General features: G+C 45.6%; 1 protein-coding gene across 4 annotated transcripts in view; it reads right to left on the bottom strand.

Annotated features, from left to right (window-relative positions):
* Window positions 1-13,636, bottom strand: part of PRUNE2 (prune homolog 2 with BCH domain) — a 260,015-nt gene extending 246,379 nt beyond the window's left edge. For all 4 annotated transcript variants that reach the window (XM_080820337.1, XM_080820336.1, XM_080820335.1 and 1 more), the window contains exon 1: window positions 13,525-13,636. In XM_080820337.1, coding sequence (XP_080676463.1) covers window positions 13,525-13,560 — 36 coding nt within the window. In that variant the 5' untranslated portion in view covers window positions 13,561-13,636. The remainder of the gene's footprint in view (window positions 1-13,524) is intronic.
* Between the last annotated feature and the right edge of the window lie 7,114 nt (window positions 13,637-20,750).

Genomic DNA, 20,750 nt, shown 5'->3' on the forward strand with positions numbered 1-20,750 from the left:
TCCCTCTCTCTCTGCCTTCCACTCCCCCTTCTTGTCTCTCTCTCTCTCTCTCTGTCAAATAAATAAATAAAATCTTTCAAGAGAAAAAGAAGAAGAAGAAAAGAAAGAAAACCAAAGAAGTTCCCCCAATGAGCTTGGTAAATACTCAAAAGATAAAACAAAATCTGAATCAAAGTTTCAACTTGTATTAGTCCACAAAAATCAGTTGAACTACCGTTCACCTGTCCCTGAAAGAATCCAGCGCTCCATAAGGCAGCGGCTCTGGGAGTCCATTTTTCTGGCAGCTGCCAATGGGTGAGAGAATCCTACCTGGCATTTCAGTCAGGAGAGGTCCCCCCAACCCCCACCACACACACACCAAGCGAGGCTGCTGAGGGCCAGGGGGAGGATGGAAGCATGAAAGCAGGAGAGTTGTAATAACGCACAACATCATGACTACAGCTAATACTGTCACACCGTATATAGGAAAGTCAGTAAGAGAGTAAATCCTAAGAGTTCTCATCACAAGGAGAAATCTTCCTCCTTTATTCTCTTATTCTTTCTTTTCTTTTTCTTTATCGATAAAAGAAAATGCCCATTAGCTGAACCGATCGTGGAAATCCTCTTACACTATAGTAAATCAAACCATCAGGCTGTCAATTATTTCTCAATAGAAATGGAAAGAAAAAGAAGCAGAGAGTTTGGGGGGAGTGAGACTTGCCCCCTTGCCTCCCTGGAGAAGGGCCCAGCGACACTGCCTTCCCGGAGAGCAGACAGGCATGTGTCCTCTCAGCCATACCCGTGGCAGGGGAACGACTTGAGCTGTGCACCTGTCATGACACTTCTGTCTTCCCAGAGCCAGGTGCTGGTCTGGCCAGCCCCACTGGCCACTTGCTGGGGGAAATGTGTACGAAGTGTGCAAAGACGAGCCAAAGATGCGTCTACATTCAGAATGAACTTCAAGCTTCACTCTTCTATTCCATTTTGGGGAGCAAGACGCAAGCACATTTCACTTTTGCACCCTCCAATTAGTTGATAGATCCTTTTTTTAAAAAAATATTTTATTTATTCATTTGACAGACAGATCACAAGTAGGCAGAGAGGCAGGCAGAGAGAGAGGAGAAAGCAGGCTCCCCGCGGAGCAGAGAGCCCGATGCGGGGCTCGATCCCAGGACCCTGAGATCACGACCTGAGCCGAAGGCAGAGGCTTTAACCCACGGAGCCAACCAGGTGCCCCGATAGGTACTTTTCACAATGAAATAATTGGATCTTATTGAATAGATGGGCATCTTTTTTTTTTTTTTCCCCCCAAGCCACTTACTCTAAAGTCCTGGAGTTTATTTTGTTTTTCAGTTTTTTGGTTTTGTTGTTGTTATTGAGTGAGGGAAAGAAATGGTTTCTGCAAATGGGAACTCTCCCACAAACACCTTTCAAATAATTGAAAACCCATCAGCAGGTACCCCTCCCTCTTGGGCCGTTTTTAGGGAATTTTGGACAGGCTCATGGACCCTGCTGCAACTTTTTTGTGGAGTCCAGAACGAGATTTAGTTCTCAACTTGGGATGGGAGCGAGGAGCGGGCTTTCTTGTATCTTCTACGTGCCACAGGCCTATTTCTGCCTCCTCACATCAGGCTCACATTTTTAGCACCATCGCCCTCCCTCCTGACTCATGATCCCTTGTTATAAAAACCATGACATTTCACATATCTAGCTTCCCGCAAGAACAAGGTCTCCTGTGCGAGCCACTTTTGCAGACAACCAAAGCCGGCCCTCCACGGGACAATTCCTTTCTATTTTTTTTCTATTTGAATCATCTGAATTGGAAATTTTTCTGAAACTGCTTGCATGTCCTACCTCTCTCCTTAAACAGGACACTGAGCTTTAATGATCTTTCCTCCTTGATGATACAGGGTTGTCACTGCGAGCATCAGCAGTGTACTTAACGTCCCCGATGTCACGGCCGCAGACACCGGGCAGATCCTTAGAACTATTTGTCCTACCCCAGATGGAGTGGCACTGACGGAGGGCCTGGGTCTGCTTCCTACAGGTTCTGTTTGATTTTGGTTTTGTTTGTGCACTTCCCTCCCTTGTACGTTAGCAGCAATTACATTGATAGGCAACCTCTTCCTCTGTCACTGTGCTCTGAGAAAATCAGGCTTGAGACTACTTTGTCAAAGCACAAACTAAGTGGTGGTGATAATGATGATGATGGTGGTGATGATGGTGATGGTGACAATGGTTAATATTCGTGGGTCTCTCCTGTGTCCCAGCATTACTCTTGAGTGTTTTACAGATGTAACCTCACAAAAAGGCTCAGAGATAGAGTTTGGGGGGATTTTCCTGTGAGGAAAGAACTAACTTTAAAAGATTTTATTTATTTGACAGACAGAGATCACAAGTAGGCAGAGAGGCAGGCAGAGAGAGGGGGGGAAGCAGGCTCCCCGCTGAGCAGAGAGCCTGATGCGGGGCTCGATCCCAGGACCCTGAGATCATGACCTGAGCAGAAGGCAGAGGCTTTAACCCACTGAGCCACCCAGGCGCCCCTGGAAAGAACTAACTTTAAAGATATGTTTTCTTTTTTTTAAATGTCTTTATTTGAGTCTAGTTGATGCGCCATGTTACATTAATGGCAGGTGTACAACACACTGATTCGACGAGTCTAAACCTTACTCTGTGCTCACTGCAAGCTACCGTCTGTCGCCATACAACGCTATTACAGTATCATGGACCATCGACCCCGTGCTGTGTCTTTTACTCCCCTGACTCCCACTCCCCTCCACTCATTTTGTCCATCCCTCCCACTCCCTTCCCTCTGGCAACCACCAGTTTGTTCTCTGTATTTATATGCCTGAGTCTGCTTTAGGTTTGTTTAGTCACTTGTTCTGTTTTTTTGGTTGTTGCCCATGAGTGAAATCATACGATAGTTGTCTTCTCAGCCTGACCTCTTTCACTTAGCGTAACACCCTCTAGGTCCATCCGTGTTGTTGCAAATGGCACAATCTCATCTTTTTCTGGCAGAGTAACACTCGCGTGTGTGTGTGTGTGTGTGTGTGTGTGTTTTCAGTCATCAGTTCTGGCTGCCTAAAGGAAAGATGCTCCTGCATAATTCCACCCTCCAGGAGACTAAGGGTTGGCTGATGCCGCCAGATGAGTAAATTCCAGAAACAGGAAGTTCTGCGCCTGCGACTCCTTGCAACCTGGGTTTTGGAAGGACGGTCTCCCATGCCTCATGACTTCTCCCTGTGTCCCCCCCACAATCCTTTTCTCCTTCTCTTTCCTTCTAGTTCCTTCCAATTCCTCTCTTCTTTTCTCTCTCCTCCCCTTTCCTTCACTCCTACATGTGTCTGGGGTATAACCAGCAGCTTTAGGGGCGCGGCTAAGCGGGCAGACGCAGGAGCAAGAAGCAGGCTTGGCACCACTGGGGGCTGTGGCCCGACTCCAGCGCTTCTCCACACTCGCTGTGTCACTGCAGTGAGTCACCCTACTGTGAGATCGACCGATCAACCAGTCAACCAAGGGCCTCCTTAAGGCCTCCAGCATCAGACTAACAGCTATGAAGACATCCGTCAAACCAAAAGTTGGGTCGACAAGCTTGATGGTAAGTAGGCGACAACTGCAAACTTTTTTTTGAGATGCATTCTCTTTATTAAAAATTCATAAAATTCCCACAGTATTTCTGACCACTGTAAAAGCCAGTCGCACACCAATGTTCCAACTAATTTATCAATCTTTTGTGTTCCTTTCACATGCGTACACAGTGAGCAGTGTCTCCCAGCTTGTCCAAACACATCAGAGCCAGCCGAGCCACATATTTTTCTCACAGCTGGTTCTCAATAATATTCGTTGATGACTCAGTTGTCTGAAGGTTTTTAATATAAAACGGTCACCACGAAGAAATAAACCTCTCTTCAGGTCAAAGCGGACTTACCATCCAATCCCTCTATAAACCTGTCAAGTTGTGCACTTTTCATTTAAAGGGAATTAAGTGTTCTGGGAGATCAGGTGGGCAGAAGCACTGGAGTCTATAAGAAGGAAGTCCTAGAACTGGAGGCGGCTGGTCTGGGAGCGAACTCTAGCTCTGCTTTTCATCGGCAGTGACTCCCTAAAGCTCGGTTTCCTCAACTGCAAAAGGAAAATAATAACACCCACCTTACAAGACCATTCTGGACATTCAGTGGAAAAAACAGATTTCTTAGAGGGAAGACAGATTTCTTAGAGGGAAGACAGTTCACCAAATTTTAAGTGAACTAAAAAAAAGCTGAGAATTAAAAACTGTTCCTGTTCCTATGAAATGTCAGTAGGGCTTCCTGGCTCTCTTGTCCACCCGTGGTCTCTTTCATGTTTTTATTACTTTATACTGCTCAGCTATATGGATGGAGAGCATATTCTCGTCTTAGGACATTCACACCTGCAACAGCCCTAAGAGGGGTGTGCTAATATTGTTCTCATTTTTAAAAAATTTTTTAAAAGATTTTGTTTATTTATTTATTTGACGGAGAGATCACAAGTAGGCAGAGAGGCAGGCAGAGAGAGAGGGGGTAGCAGGGTCCCCGCTGAGCAGAGAGCCTGATGCGGGGCTTGATCCCAGGACTCCGAGAGGATGACCTGAGCCGAAGGCAGAGGCTTAACCTACTGAGCCACCCAGGCGCCCCGACTATTGTTCTCATTTTATAGGTGAGAAAACTGAGACTCCACAAGGCTAAGTAACTAAGGTCGTCTGGCGAGTACATCAAAATGGCAAAGTCAGGCTTTGAAATTAGGCATCTGGCTCACACCATCAGCCACCATGCCAAAATGCATTTGAGGGAAAGAAGTGATGAGGAAGACAAAAGGATCTCCAAGTTTCCTTCCAATCTAAAAATGCTCGATGAAATTCTTCCCAAACTTTCCTGCTTAGGCCTGGCAGCTTCTACTGTGGGCTGCATCCTGGACTCCAGGTTACAGGCTCGGGTACAGGAATGTGAGATTACTGCTTACCCAGGGAAGGCTATGCTCTTTAAGGATGAGAGCAAAGATACAGTTTTGATTGTGTTGATTGATGTCTAATTTCAACTACATGTTTTGAAGCTCCCACACGGTATTTGCAATCACGAAAAAAGCTAATTCCCAAATGTGAGTAGATAAACCCCGAATTACACTGGACCTGTTGCCCAAACATGTTCATGATCATAGACATTATTGTAAAATGTATGTCTTTATTCTTGCCAGGATTCAAAATGATAAGCTGCTTGCAAAACAAAACAAAACAAAACAAAACAAAAACAAAAACAAAAAAACCCCCAAAACATACAACTTAGCAAAACACACACACACACACACACACACACACACACACACTAAAACAAATATAACAAGGTAGAAACTAAGCAATAAAAATAAGAAAAACGGGGGCGCCTGGGTGGCTCAGTGGGTTAAAGCCTCTGCCTTCGGCTCAGGTCATGATCCCAGGGTCCTGGGATCAAGCCCCACATAGAGCTCTCTGCTCCGTGGAGAGCCTACTTTCTCCTCTCTCTCTGCCTACCTCTCTGCCTACTTGTGATCTCTGTCAAATAAATAAATAAAATCTTTAAAAAAAAGTGTTTTAAAAAAATTATAAAAAAATAAGAAAAACGTACTATAGAAATACTAGGCTAAGGAGTAAGCATCAACATAGCTTTGAGCTTCCTGGCCGCCAAAGCAAGAAATAGAAAATGCATGGAGCCAAAGATACGCAATTTTTCTGGACACCACCGTTTCTAAAAGACTCTTGCATCATAGGCTAATAAGGGTACCCGGGAAAGACTGGTCACATCCTTGAGAGTTCGATGAAGTGGGGGACCGTGGGCACAGCTCTACGACAAACAGCGCACTGGTCAGATGAGGGGTCTGCTTCAGGACAATGCGTGGGCTGATCCCGTGCACGAGGTCTGCACGGTCAGGGTTGGACAGAAATACTAATGAGACTAATCTGGAATGCCTGCACCTTTCCTCTCAAGGACTCTGAAAAGCTTCCCTGCCAGTCTCTCTCATACCATTAGTACTACCCCAGAGGAAGCAGAATCGGCTGGGCGTACCTGGTGTGGTAGCTGGGATTGGGAAAGAGCAATTTCTCGTCTTTGAACCGCACAGAGGAGGATCTATGGTACTAATCAGCTCCATTTGCTGATCTAGCCAATGTGGTTTTGCAGAGGCTTTTAGTGGCCCATTCCCTTCCTTGCTTCTCTCCAATCCACTCCTGCTTAAATTCAACCAATATTTGCAGATTCCCAATAGTCATGCATAAAAACTAGCCTCATTCGTTTGCAGTAACATTTTGTATGAAATACAGACTTTGTGCAAAGTGCTAGACGGCACTCCTTCACCTTAATGTTTCTCCCCTGCTTCTAGGAAAACCAACCTAGGTTTGCGCAGACTGTCATTGGCCCTTCTTCAGACTCCGATCGCTTGGAGTCTGCACGTGTCCGTCCAGGTTTTCATTTTTATTGAGCCAGTATAATGGGTTATGATTTTGGGACCAGCACAGGCATGGCTCACGGTCCCAAGAAGCACCTGAAGCCGGCTGCAGCCCCAAAGCCCCGGATGCTGGAACAACCGACCAGTGTGTTTGCTCGTCGTCCACCTCCTGGTCCCCACAGGTTGAGAGAATGTCCTCCCTCGTCTCTTTCTAAGGAACAGACATAAGGACTCCCTGACAAGAAACGAAGGAGAGAAGACCCGCATGCAGCAGTTCATCAAGATCCACCGCAAGGGCCAAACTGAGAGCCTGCTCTGCTGTTTTCGGGAGGTCATCAGCATTGACGAGACCAAAGAGAATTTCTGCCTGATCTGTGATAACCAAGTATTGCTTTGCGCCAGAGACGGCCAAGCACAAGTTGTGCAACGTGAGAACGATCTTCGTGCGGACAGAAGGCATCCCTCGTCTGGTGACCGATGAGGCTTGTGCCATCTGCTGCCCAGATCGCCTCATCAGAGTGACTGATACCATTCAGGCTGATCTGGACACTGGCACACCAGACAGAGAAGCCAAACGGAGCAATGGGTGAAAAACTCTCCAGGTGACATAATTGGAAGGCTCTTTGTACTTAATTAACGATTATATGGCAGGATTAACGGCCAAAACAAACAACTTCCTAAACATCGGGCATTGCACCAGGCCCTGCTATACAATGGTGAACAAAATCCAATAGACAGAGACCTGTTTTTTTACTCTGATTAATCAAACAAACATCCCCAGTAGAGACAGAATGACAAGTTGCGGTAAGTGATCTAAAATCATTACGGCAAAACCCAACGTGGAGTCAGGTGGTGAAGGAGGTGGAGAGGGAAGAGGTCCTTCAGGGAGAGATTCCTTCTTCACCTCCTCTGAAGAAAGGGTGGGAGTTACTTATGCCAAGGAGGAGGAGAAGCCCAAAGACACTGAGCCACACCCTGGGTCAGATCCCAAGGTCATGCTGCAAGTGCTGTCTGTTTTCCTCAGAGCAAGAGAAGGGTCCTGAGGTTTACAGAGGTGCAAACGGTGCTTTCATAATGATCTCCCTGGCAGCAGTGGGAGAGTGGTTTACTGGAGACTGGCGAGCCCACCACTGCAGTCATCCGGATGACTTAGGGATGCCTGGGATAAGGTGGGTGGGAATGGGGTGGAGGAGAAGGAAGTTTCCAGCTGGAGAAACTGGGTGGACAATAGTGCCACTGGGTGAGATAAGAAACTGCAGAGAGTCACAGGCTGGGGCAAATGGAGGGAAGCAGCCACTGTCCAGGTTCTGTGCTGAGGACTACTGAGATAGCATTTTGGCTTTACAACAAATCTGCAAAGTGGATATCATTATCCCATTTGTTAGATTAAAAACCCAAGACCAGGGACACCTGGATGGCTCAGCTGGTTAAGGGTTGGCCTTGTTCTTCTTTTCCGTGAGGACTGGTTGAAAATTTAAAATATCTATGAGTCAGAAATATTCCAGTAAAGGGATGCCTGGGTGGCTCAGTCGGTTAAAGGTCTGCCTTTGGCTCAGGTCATGATGCCAGGGACCTGGGATCAAGTCCTGCATTAGGCTCCTTGCTCAGAGGGGAGTCTGCTTCTCCCTCTGCCTGCTGCTCCCCCTGCTTGTTCTCTCTCTCTCTCTGACAAATAAATTTTTTAAAAATCTAAAACAAAACAAACAAACAAAAAAAAACCCAAGACAGTGTTGTCAACTTATTTTTTCCAACCCAGACTTTGTGGGTTTGATTTTTCAGAGCAATCTAGTACCCACTTTGCCTCCCAAGATCTCTTAAGAAAAAAGATTACCTTTCCCTGGAAACCGAAGCCCAAAGCCACAGGGCACAGATAGAAATGCACCTGGCACATTGTCAGAGATTCTGAGTAGGTTAGTCTGAGACCTGGGGCAGGAAAGCCATGTACAATTGTGCAGGGTGTGTACTGCTCAAGCCCAGAGGGTGTCAGTCATATCAAACTCCATGTGAATGCTGCCTCTATGTCAGTCCTGCCCCTTCCCAGTTTCTCTTCAAAGATGACTCCAAACTCTATGACTCTCCCATAAACCCCAGGGTCCAAACAGAATCAGTGGCCAAGGCAACACCATGCACTTCACCTCTCTGGACCCCAGATGTTCTTTCCATTTTTGCAGCCTTCATCCAAACACAGGTATTTCCCCCTCACCCTTTTCTCTGCTCAGCTAGCACTCCAGGGTGGAGCGGATGTACAGGGAGAGTGATCTCTCCATCACCAAGCCATCATTGCTTACAAGAGCTCTCTAGAGCTCACCAAACCTACAGGCACCGGCACACCAACCCCCAAACAATGTTAGTATCTGCCCAAATAAATGCTACAAATAGAAATAAACATGTTATACCAAAGCTCTCATCTTTTTATCTAGTTAACATCAAATATTCCCAATCATTAATTAAACGGTTTCTTGCTCACCTAATCACGTCCTCCAAGACCCAAGGTGATGAGTGGCAGTGACTAATTCTTTTTACCTTTGAGGCAGACCAATCCACTGTGAGATTTACACTGAAAAAGCCCGACTCTTCTCCGCAGCCCCTGGGGCTGGATAATCCACAGTCCTTGGTCTGAGCTGGCTCTGGGGCTAAAGCAATCAAGGGCTCTTCTCTCCGAAGGGTGGGGGGTACCACATTCACAGAAGTGCTTTGGATTCCTGGTCTCCTTCCTGCTCACCAATGCTCAGGCAAAGTCTCAAGTGCACCTCACTGCTGGTGGGGAGGGAGCTGATCCCCTGGTCTGTGATCAGCTTAGCTCCCCAAAAGAAACTGCTCAGACCGGGGCTCCATCCATTCCTACCAGTCCTCACCACAGCAACCCTTTCAAAGTATCTGCAACCGTCACTTTAGAGACGCTTTTTATTGACGAGTCCCACTTTCCTTCCCGTAAAGGAATCAAGAATATATTCCTCCAACTTCCAATCAAGACGATGACTCTGCAGACAGGCTGCTGTGTTTTTCTTTCTTTTTAAAACCCCCCTTTCCTCTACAACTCGAATGTGGCTGCTCATTTAGACTTCCGAATGTGTTTTCTTGGTCCTTATGCCACATACCAGAGAGTCTAAGTTGGCATTTGGGTCATGCGGAATTTCCCTCCTGTACGAGTCCATCCACGTGGTGACTAATACCTGCTGCTGCAGAATAGAGCTCTTCACCTGCAGCTGTCCCTGCGGAAGGGACAGATGCATTCCTCAGACTGTAGTGGCGACCCTATCCCCACCCTCTCTTTGAAAACAGCATTCCTGAGACATTGATGTGCTCTGGATCCTTCCAGTGGCAGCTGACACTCCTCCAACCCAACACCCAAGGCTGCCTAGTGATCTACATCTTAGGGCACGTGGATGGCAGTGACCCCCCCCCATCCATTAGCATTGAATTGCACCAGCTGCTGGGGTCCAGGCAGTGGCAGAGGCTCAGTAGCCAAGTGTAGGGACCTTGGCTTCCCACCAGCTGGGGCCCTGGGACTCTGATGCTTCATTAATTTCATTTCTTCGTCCCAAAGTTCAAGGGAACTTAGACTATTTACTGCCACCATGAGGTGGTCTTGGCCTGAATACTTTTCTGAGCTGACCACTGTGAAAGGGGAGGATGTTTCCCAAATCACAGTGTAGAGCGGGCGGGGAACCCTCTTTCCCTCCCTTCATCAATTTTTCTACCATAGAAATGCTACAACGAATAACGAAGACACCACCATAGAAATGGCAAAACTAAAAATCGAAAGCATAGCTCAAACTTCAGGACAAAACTACAGGATTTGATCTCTGTCCCTATTTGAGCTCTGAATGGACAGGTGGAAGAAAAGCCAGGTGGGCACTGGCAGGAGAAAAAGAAAATGTGTTTTTCTTCTCATTTGCGGTTCTATCGGTGGGGTCCACACCGGAAACACAGCTGAGTGCTCACATCAGGGGAATGCATGCAGGTAAAAAGCATTGCCCACCCTTCGGTCAGCATCTCTTCTGTCTCGGGGGTCTTGTTCTCACACTGCTTACTCTCCTGTCTTGTTTAATAATCATTGCATTAATTTCCTATTTGTCAAGAAGGTGCCATTTTGGGAGACCATGCTTGGAGTAAGGGACTACCTCCCTTGCTGCCCTCCACCATCAGTGATGGTTATCAAGGAGACCCAGGCACCCGAGCAAGTACCGACCAGGTAGAAAGCAGGCCCCCAGAGAAGCATTTGAGTGCCAGGAGGGATCCCACTGAGGCCACACTTGGGGTCTGCTTTTGCCGTTTCTTTTAAATACAGCATATTGTCAGGAAGAAGGGTACGTATCAGAAAGAGAGATTTAGGGGAGAGGGGGCTGGGATTATGCCAGTGAATCTGCCTCAGTTTAAGGGTCCACAGGAGTGGAGTGAACTGCGTGCTCCCCCAATTTCAACAGAAATAAGCTCCAAACTACCCAATAAAAATCCAAAGGCATTCCTCCCCCTTCAAAGATTTCTGATCCACACCAGGGCCTGGCCTAGAATGGGGGAGCTTCTTCTCTCCTCACAATGACAAATGAATAATAAATGCTCCTAGTCAGGAGCAAAAATGATGCACACTTTCTCCAAAGTTTTGATCATTGGAAATTTTATCCATGACTAAGAGTTACTCCATTTTGCAATTTAAAATGTCTTTTGTCTATTGGAATGAGCTGGTTCCAATGATGGTGAGGTTATGCTGGGACTTTGGAAAGAACACTGACTACTCCAAACTATTAAAAGATACACATCATGACTACAGAATATCAAAGCAAGAAGTCAAGTAGGTAGGAAAAAGCCTTGCCAGCTAGACTTTTCATGCAGATAAGCCTATATTAACTTCTGACTGAAAACAGCTTCAACAGAACACCTAAATTCTAACTAATTCTGGTATAATCGGGCCTAAACGAAAGCCAGCACAATTTTCTTCTCCTTAAAATGTTCCCCAAAGTATTAGCCTGCTTTTTTAAACAGTACTACTTTACTATGAATATACTTCTGACAAATGAATGTCATAATAACTGACTTAATATTTTTCTCCAAAACAAAGATTATCCTCTAAAACAAAAGGTTATCTACTATGATAGTTAATGTTGCAAATTGGGTAAAAATTTTATTTACCTAGAAAATATCATTTGTCAGGAGAAATATGACACCAAAAGTGAGCAAAACACCTTTTCTGTGGTTATGAAAAACGAACTGTGATCTCTGAAAAGAAACCTATTTCGAGAAAAAAATAAAATTAGCAGTAATTGTCCTTCCGGCTAACACAGGCAACTAGGAACAGTATCTCAAGCAACCACTTCTTTTTCCTGTCTTTTTTTTTTTAATAGTGTAGAGCAAATTGCTCAGCTAGTGAAGGGACTTGGTAAATAAACTTACCCATTACTTTCAACTGATTGCTCTGAAATAAGAAATTTTTCCATTCCAGCAACTGTTCTTCAGAAAGGAGGCAAATCTCTTGCTCACATCAGACCCCACAGTCTATATGTTTATTGTTAAAATACATGTTTGAGGAGTGGAACATAGGTGCAGCCTAAACCTGCATGTATCTATGACGGCCATTCATTTTCACCCACCAACAAAATAAATAAATAAATAAATAAATAAGTTGGCATGATTGACTTTCCTTTTTGACCACTTTTCACTCATTGTTAGGTTAAAAAAAAACACAAAAAAACAAAAAACAGAGACATTACTTACACCATAAGAAATGCACACAATTTCTGAAATCACTATTTTCCTTCATGTGCTCAAGTAAAACTATAAGGGGGTCAGCCATAAACACAGAAACGACCACCACCTTTCTCAATTCTGAAATCCCCACTGACATTTGACTCTCCAGGAGGCTTAACGTACAAAACAAATTACTTACATTAGCAGTAATCAACTCTGACAGACTTTTAAAAGATAGAGTTAAATCACTGTAAGAATCACACTTGGGTCTACTCTCCCTTTGTTGTGCAAGCATAAATATGTTATGGTAGTAACCTTGCAAATATCCTGCCATGTGATGAAGATGTCACCTTAATGCAGACTTTGTATTTTGTCTTCTATGAAGGTTTAAAGATTAAAGGCGTCATAAATTATGCATTTCCTCCTATTCCAGGCCCAGGAAAGGTAATTTCACTGTTCATTAAAGATAGTGCTTGTAAACGAGTAGAGGCTTTTTCCTAAGTGCTGAAACAGAAACATTTCCATTATGTGCATTACCGCTATGTTGGAGAGCCAAAATAGTTTGGAATTAGGAAGCTGCTAGAATCGGTTGTTCCAGAATATGTAGCAACTGTCAACACACACAATAAAATCACAGTTCGCTCTTTGGACAGTGGTACAGCTGTACCGGGCCAACGAGCCGGTCTCCTTCCAGGAGAACAATAGTCTGGCAAACCCCACATCATCAGCAACAGTTGGGGTTTCCACTTCTGCCTCTGCCCAAATTACAGATCTGAACAGGGACTGGGAGACGCGCGATTCACGCTAGAACGTCCCTTACTCCTGCACTAGAGCAAGCTCTTTGTGAGGGATGCCTGGGTAAACTCTGCCTTTCCCTCGCACATCCTTCCCAGCCAGCACCCTAACTTCCTTTCTTGCTTTGCCACCACCTCCAGCTAAAAGCACAGTTCTAAGGGATTTTTTTCCCCTCCCCTTTACACTTAGAGGTAACTGCATCTGCAGAAGGCGGGGCTCATTTTTGAGAGGAGCACCACACCCATTAACCCTCTCGCCTTCAGAAGCAAACTGCAGTTTGGCTCTACCTCTTTCCAACCTCAGACCAAACGAACCAAAGCTAGACACACAGGACCCGACTTCTGCCAGGTCGACCACCCCCAGCTCAGCACTCTGCCTGCCTGTGCGCGAGGATTCTGGAGACAGACTGCCTGCTGTAAAGGACCAGAGTTCCCGAGATTCTTTCCGGGGGATAGCCCGCATACCCTGACAACTAAGTGGCAAAGTTGTTTCTTCCTTCTCTGCTGCAATGCCCTTTCCTTTTCATCAGCGCGCGCGCGCGCGCGCACACACACACACACACACACACAGATACACACACCCAGGCGCACACACACACAGACACACGCACATAGCGTTGCTCCCCCAACTTACCAGTTTAGATTTGGCGCGTTGCAAAAATTCTTCCATGTCTCCGCGAGAGGTTTGGACTAGGGGTACCCGGCGGGGCGCAGAGGAAGATCTCTGCCCGCGGAGAGAAGCGGGGTCTCGGGAAACTGGGCGGCTGGAGCGCAGCGACCGCTGCTCCCTCCTGCCGCTCAGAGGCGGCTGAGGCTGTGGCTGCGCCCTCGGCTGTCGCCTCCCAGGGCTCCCCGCCCCACCCTCACGCCCCCGCCGCCCGCTCTGTGCGTCTGACTCTGCCCTAATAAGGAAAGTGGGTGTGCCGCCCGGGAGCCCCAGGGCGCGCCTCGCGCGCGCACTGGCACGCGCCTGCGGGACCGGGACTCGGGGCCGGGGCTCGGGGCCCACGCGCGAGGGCGGGGGTGTTGGAGGGATGGCGAGGGGCTCCTCCGCCAATCGCAGGGCCCCGCTGCGGCCTCCTGACGTGGCGCGCCTAAAGATGCTGCAACCATGGACAGCGCCCAGAAGTGCGAGCCAAGTGCGAGGGGCTGCTGCAAAGAGAAGCTCTGCCGCAGGCACCGCTGCTGTCAGCCAGGAGAGGTGGAAAGTGAGAGGGGAACAGAGGTCCCCGGAGAGCCCCCCTCCTCGACCAGCGCCTCCCTGGCTGGCTGGCACGTTACAGAGAGCTCCAGCGGTCACTTAATGAGCTGGCTCTGCGGACCTGGCCAGGGGATGCATTCAGCTAGATTGGGGGTTGGAGGGTTACTGCTAAGCTAAAAGCAGTGCGACCTTGGTGGAAAATAATCGGAAGAGCAGGCTGGGAGGTTGTGCTTGGATGCATCTCTCCTCCTTACCCTCAAAACACACCCATACAGCAGCAGGCATCTGCAATTCACCCCGGCTAGGTGCCCTTATGTTGGCCCTGGGCTGAAGCATAGTAACATCGTTCTGCGGTCCTGATCAGGAGGCGCTGGGGCGACAGAACCTTCCTACTGCGTAAGGGTCTGTGTTTCTACCAGAGCCTCAGATAATTTCTATGCACATTAAAGTTTAAGAAGTACTACAATAAACAAATGTATAACTATGAACCTTATCTTAAGCCATGAAGTTGCCTTGTGTGTGTTCCCTAGCCTTATCAAATCCCAGGAATCTCGGGCTTTCTCTTGCATCTGGGCTATAATCCTTTCCTGCCCTCTCACCAGCCCTCACTGCCTGGCTAACTCAGGCTTCAGCTGTCAGCTTGAAGATGTGGTCTCAACCTTGGCACCCAGGGTTTTAAAAATACTGATTCCCAGGTTCTATCCCAGACCAAAGGATTCAGTGTCTCTGGGAGAGGGGCCACAGCCCCAGCAACAGTGTGAGAGTCCTCCAGGTGACCTCCTGCAGCCCAGGTATGATCGTCTGGTTCTCAGACTTTAGCATAGATCTGAACCACTCAGAGATCTATTAAAACACCGATTTTGGTGTCTCATCCCCAGGATTTCAGGCTTAACAGGTCTGGCTTAACACGGCTGGGAATTCCCATTTTTAGTGGTTTCGCAGGGTTTGCTACTGCTGCTTACAAATTACCTTCCACAAGAAGCCCCTCCAACCCCAACCTACGCCTCCTTTCCTGCCCCCACATCAAGTCAGCCGCCCCACCCCTGTTCTGCTATGCCAATCTATATGTTCTATTCTACTGTAACGTACTCGATTACTTGTATGTGTTTTCCTCCAGGCTGTGAGCTCCATTAGAACAAGGACTTTGCCTGTCACATTCATGGATGAGTCCCTAACACAGGTCATGTGATATATAAATCCTCAATAAAAGTACTTTAACAACGAAATGTACATATGGAAGGTTTTTGGCACTCTGTGTGTGTGTGTGTGATTAACCAATTATTTTTCATTCAGGAGGACCCAATGAAAAACCACCAGCAGAGTCTACAGATCTGATTAAAGGAGAGCGATAGGAATATTAAGTTCCAGTTTACATTCAGGTGATGAGCTGTGTGGAAGCTACAGATTCTATCTGTTTCTTTGCTGACTTAAGTAATTTAAAACCATCCAGGTAAAACAAGTGTTTTGTCAGCCTTTAAATCAGGGAAGTTGATCACAATTCAAGTAACACTGCTGAGAAAAATTCCCCAGAATTTCTTGCCTTTGACTCCATCGAGGAATTTAGTGACAATCACGTAAGTTTTATTCCTTTGACTTTTGATTTTAAACATTCTGGGTAGCTATTATTCAGCCTGGAGAATTTCTTTAAAGTTCTAATGGATTTAAATTCTAACATCTTAGAGTTTTTCCTCTGTCAACAATGTCCCTACGTAACAGTTCATCAAAATGTATCTCTTCCAAGAGGACTTCCTGAATGGACTACTCGTATCAGAGACCACACACTCAGTGGCATAGAGTAACTTGAATTTATTTTATCGTTGGGTAGGTCAGAAGTTTGACACAGGTCTCACCAGGCTAAAACAAAGCTTTAAGGTCAACCAAATTGCATTCTGCTGCATTCCTTTCTAGAAGCACTAGGGCAGAATCTTTTTTTTTTTTTTTTTGGCTTCCCCCAGTTTCTAGAAGCAGCCCCCATTTCTTTTTTTTTTTTAAGATTTTTATTTATTTGTTTATTTGATAGAGAGAGAGAGAGATCACAAGTAGGCAGAGAGGCAGGCAGAAAGAGAGGAGGAAGCAGGCTCCCTGCTGAGCAGAGAGCCCGATGCGGGCTCTGGAATCATGATCTGAGCCGAACGCAGTGGCTTTAACCCACTGAGCCACCCAGGCACCCCAGCAGCCCCCATTTCTTGATTAGACATACCTTACTCTGTCTTCAAAGCAAATAATGTTACACCTTTCTGACTATTCTTCCATAGCCACCTTTCCCTTTTTAGAGACCCTTGTGATTACATTGGACCTATTAGGATAAACATGGATAATCTCCCTCTTTTAAGGTCAGTTGATTAACAACTTTCATTCTTCTTTGCCATGTAACTTAACATATGCACAGGTTTTAAGGATTAGGTTGTAGGCATCTTTGGGAAGCCATAATCTACATACCATACAACCCACACCCCAAGTTATTTGGTGGCTATCACCTTTCAATCCTCAGTATTTTATCACTCCACAGCAGCCAGAAATCTATGCCTTTAATTAACTCTAATTAGAAATTGCACAGTGGGTTTGCCTGGGGTCTTTGAAAAATACTGCCACTCCAGCCCCAATTCCAAAAACCCTGAATTAAATCATCTTGGGAGGAGTCCAGGTATCAGTATTTTTTAAAAGTTCATCAGATAATTCTCTAGTCACCGTTGGGAACTGCTGCTGAATTTGCATTCCCCTATCACTCTGGCACAAAATGTAGAGTCTGCTACGGTCTATAACTTTCTCCTACCCCTTGTGGCCAAATAGTTCCCAAGTTGAATGTCCTCAACCTCTGAAAAGGCCTCCATCAAATTCCCTCCTTCTGATCCAAGTGCTATCAGCATAACTCAAGGATTTGCATCTAAACCTGAAGTCGATTCCTCTTCTCAATCACATCCTTCGCTCTGGTTAATAAAACAATCCTTTCCTTTACTTCTCTTTTCATTCTCATCCTTTACTTCTCATTTTCATTCATTCTTGACTCCTAGTCTCCTCTCATTGAGACCCCTATCTGAGATCTCTTTATTTTGTAATTAATTATCTTGAGTAGATTCATAGAATGGTTGTTATGGACTAAACTGTCTCCCAAAATTCATATATCAAATCCCTACCCCCAGTGTCATGGTATTAGGACACAGAGCCTTTGGGAGGCAATTAGATTTTGATGAAGTCATAAGGGTAGATTGCGCACGATGGAATTGATGTCCTTATAAGAAGAGGAAGAAGGACCAGAGCTCTCACACTTTCTCTCTCTACCATCTGAGGATATGGCAAGAAGGAGCTGTCTTCAAGCCAGGAGGAGGATTCTCACCAGGAACCAAATCAGACAACACCTTGGTCTTGGATTTCCTGGCCTCCAGAACTGGGAAAAATAACTCTCTGTTGTTTCACCTGTTGATTTATGGCACTTTGTTTAAGCAGCCCAAGCACACTAATAAAGGTAGTGCTGGGAAAAGGAAGACTATAGGGATTATCAAATTCTAAATTCTTATTTTACTGTGCAAGTAACAGGGTCCAGAGTAGTTCAACATCCTGCTTGGGCTAACAGAGCTCCTTCAAAGCAGAGCCAGGGCTAGAACTCAGCTCTTCATCATTCGTTCCTTCAGCTTTATGGATCATCAACTACACTTAGGTGGGTATTATCCGTGACCTGTGATGTAAAAGGCAAGATTCAGGGCACCTGGGTGGCTCAGTGGGTTAAAGCCTCTGCCTTCAGCTCAGGCCCTGATTCCAGGGTCCTAGGATCGAGCCCCACATGGGGCTCTCTGCTCAGCAGGGAGCCTGCTTCCTCCTCTCTCTCTGCCTATATCTCTGCCTACCTGTGATCTCTGTCAAATAAATAAATAAAATCTTAAAAAAAAAAAAAAGCAAGATCCTTGCTCTTAAGGAGCTCACGGTCCAGTCACTCTCATACAAAGATAAATGCAGTGATCAAGAATTGCACCTGGTATTGTACTAATGGAGATACAATATGGTGTCATGGCTATAATCTGGATTCTCATCCTTTCTGTGGTAGATTAAACAAGGCTGCAAATTCTTTGACACTCCTCCCAATGACAGGTCAGGTCTATGTTCCTGTCTTTTAACCTAGGAGAGCCCTATGACTTCCCGAGCAATGACATATAGCAGAAATGACATCATGACAGTTTCTGGGACCAAACCTTAAAAGAGACTGACAGCTTCCACTTTTGGTCTCCTGGAATACTAACCAACATACTGTTGGAAGTATGGAACACTCCTGGAACCTAACCAACATACTATGAGGAAGCTCAAGCAGCTACGTGGACAGGCCCACATGGAGAACAGCTAAGTTCGCTGGCTAACAGTCCAGTTGTCTGCCATGTGGGTGCGCCATCTTGAAATAGATTACCTAGTCCAAGACAAGCCATCCTCCCTGATGTCCTGGAACGGAGTTCAGCCTTCTCCGCTGAGTCCTGCCTAATTCCTGACCCACAAAATCATAGAATATAATAAAACAACTGTTATTATAAGCCATTAAATTTCTGGGTAATTCCAAGTTTAGTAACTTTAGGTAAGGTAACCTCTCTAGGCTTTAGTGTCTTCCTCTATAAAATAGGAATAATCCTCCCTCTTAGGATTGCTGTGAAAGTTAAATGCAATAATCCATGCAAAGGGCCCCATTCCTGGTCTATAGATGCCATTACAGTCATCACAAAGGATCGGTCAAAGTGAAGAGAAACTTAATAGAGTGGCTGGAAGTGGAGACAAGAGTATCCAGGAGGAGAACCCAACAAGATAGAAATCTCTGGGTGAACTGGAGATGGACCAGCAGTGACCAAAAATGCGAAACTGTTTTATTATTTATAGATACATAGTATATATTATATGTAATACACACAATACAAAGGTTATATTATAATTCGTGTCTATCCTACAGCAGCAACACCTCTTAGAAGTTACGCTCCTTTGGCAATCAGGGCTTCACACGACACACCTGTTTCAGAGAAAAATCACTCCAGATCCTCCAGCGCGTCCTGTTCCTCTGCAATAACACACCTGCCTGCACTATTCACTACTCCTGAAATGTGCTTTTGGGCAAGTTCCTTGACCCCTGTGATCATCAGTCTCCTCATCTGTGAAATGGAGAAAATAACACTTGCCCTAGCTACTTTACAGGATTATAAAAATTCAGGGGCGCCTGGGTGGTGCAATCGGTTGGGCATCCAACCCTTGGTTTTGCCTCAGGTTGTGATCTCAGGGTCCTCAGATCGAGCCCCGAGTCGGGCTCCAAGCTCAGTGGGGAGTTTGCTTAAGAATCTCTCACTTCCTGGGGCGCCTGGGTGGCTCAGCGGGTTGAGCCTCTGCCTTCGGCTCGGGTCGTGATCTCGGGGTCCTGGGATCGAGCCCCGCATGGGGCTCTCTGCTCAGCGGGGAGCCTTCTTCCTCTCTCTCTCTAATTGCCTCTCTGCCTACTTGTGATCTAACTCTCTCTGTCCAATAAATAAATAAAATTTAAAAAAAAAAAAAAAAAAAAAAAAGAATCTCTCACTTCCTTTCCCTCTGCCCCTATCCCTGCTCACATGCTCTCTCTCTCTCTCTAAATTAATTTTTTTAATTTTATTTAATTTATTTAAATAAAATTTATTTAATTTTATTTAATTTATTTAAATAAAATTTATTTAATTTTATTTAATTTTTAAAAATTTTTTAAAAAATTAAATAAAAACAAAAATTCAAATGCTAACATCCCTACACATATTGGAAAATGTTAACAAGGGAAGGGAGAATAAGGAGATCTTTTTGTTGGGTTTACAAAAACACCTAACAGATGCCATGCTTTAAAGAAACTGGAGTGTGGTTGGAATGGCAGCTGCTGACTCATCATCCGGGCATATTCCCGAGTGACCTTCCTTACTGACCAGCCACGCTTCTGACAGGTGTGGTTTCCTTGGTGAGGATGTGTTATATTTGCTGCCTGTAAATTATTTCATGTGACAAAAGATGTTCAAGACAATGTGCCTCTCAGACTAGATTTAAAAAGTATTTCAGGTTTGTTTCAAGGACGAGGACTGAAGGGACTAATGTGCATTAACTACTTAACTAACGTGTGCTAACAAGAGCTGCTCATTTAACTTTCAAGCAACTATCCAATGCCTGCTTTTTTGCCTTGTGGATGGCCGAATGCTCCCATTTTAGTTAACAGTATCAAAAGAAACTCATTTTTTTGTCTTCATGTATTTGGGCAAGAATATCCATGTTTTTTACAGTAGGCTTTTCAAGGCTTTTTGTTAAAGGAGTCCGTGTAGCCATAATCCTCTCTGAGCTTTCTGTTAAGAAAGAAAAGGGGGGATTACTGGAATTGGCAGTGGCTCTTAGAGCGAGTGGCAGGGTACAGATCACTTGGGAGACCGCCCTGAGAGTCAGATGTCGGCTTTGAATAGGGCACATATCACTTGCGTCATTTCTGGGAACCACAGACATCTTGTAGAATAATGAATTTAATTTGAAAGGACAGCAGAGGAGAGCGGAAGCACTCTGGGTCTGTGAGTCATCAGGATAATGAGGCAGTGGCCCTGCTTTCAGATCTGCAGACCTGTGGAAAAAGGAGTGATGGTCTTAGTGTCTCTGCTTCACTTCATTATTCAGGTCAGGTGGTGTGAGTCTGACACACTCTC

This window comes from Martes martes (assembly GCF_963455335.1).
Source record: "Martes martes genome assembly, chromosome: 12".
NCBI lineage: Eukaryota > Metazoa > Chordata > Mammalia > Carnivora > Mustelidae > Martes > Martes martes.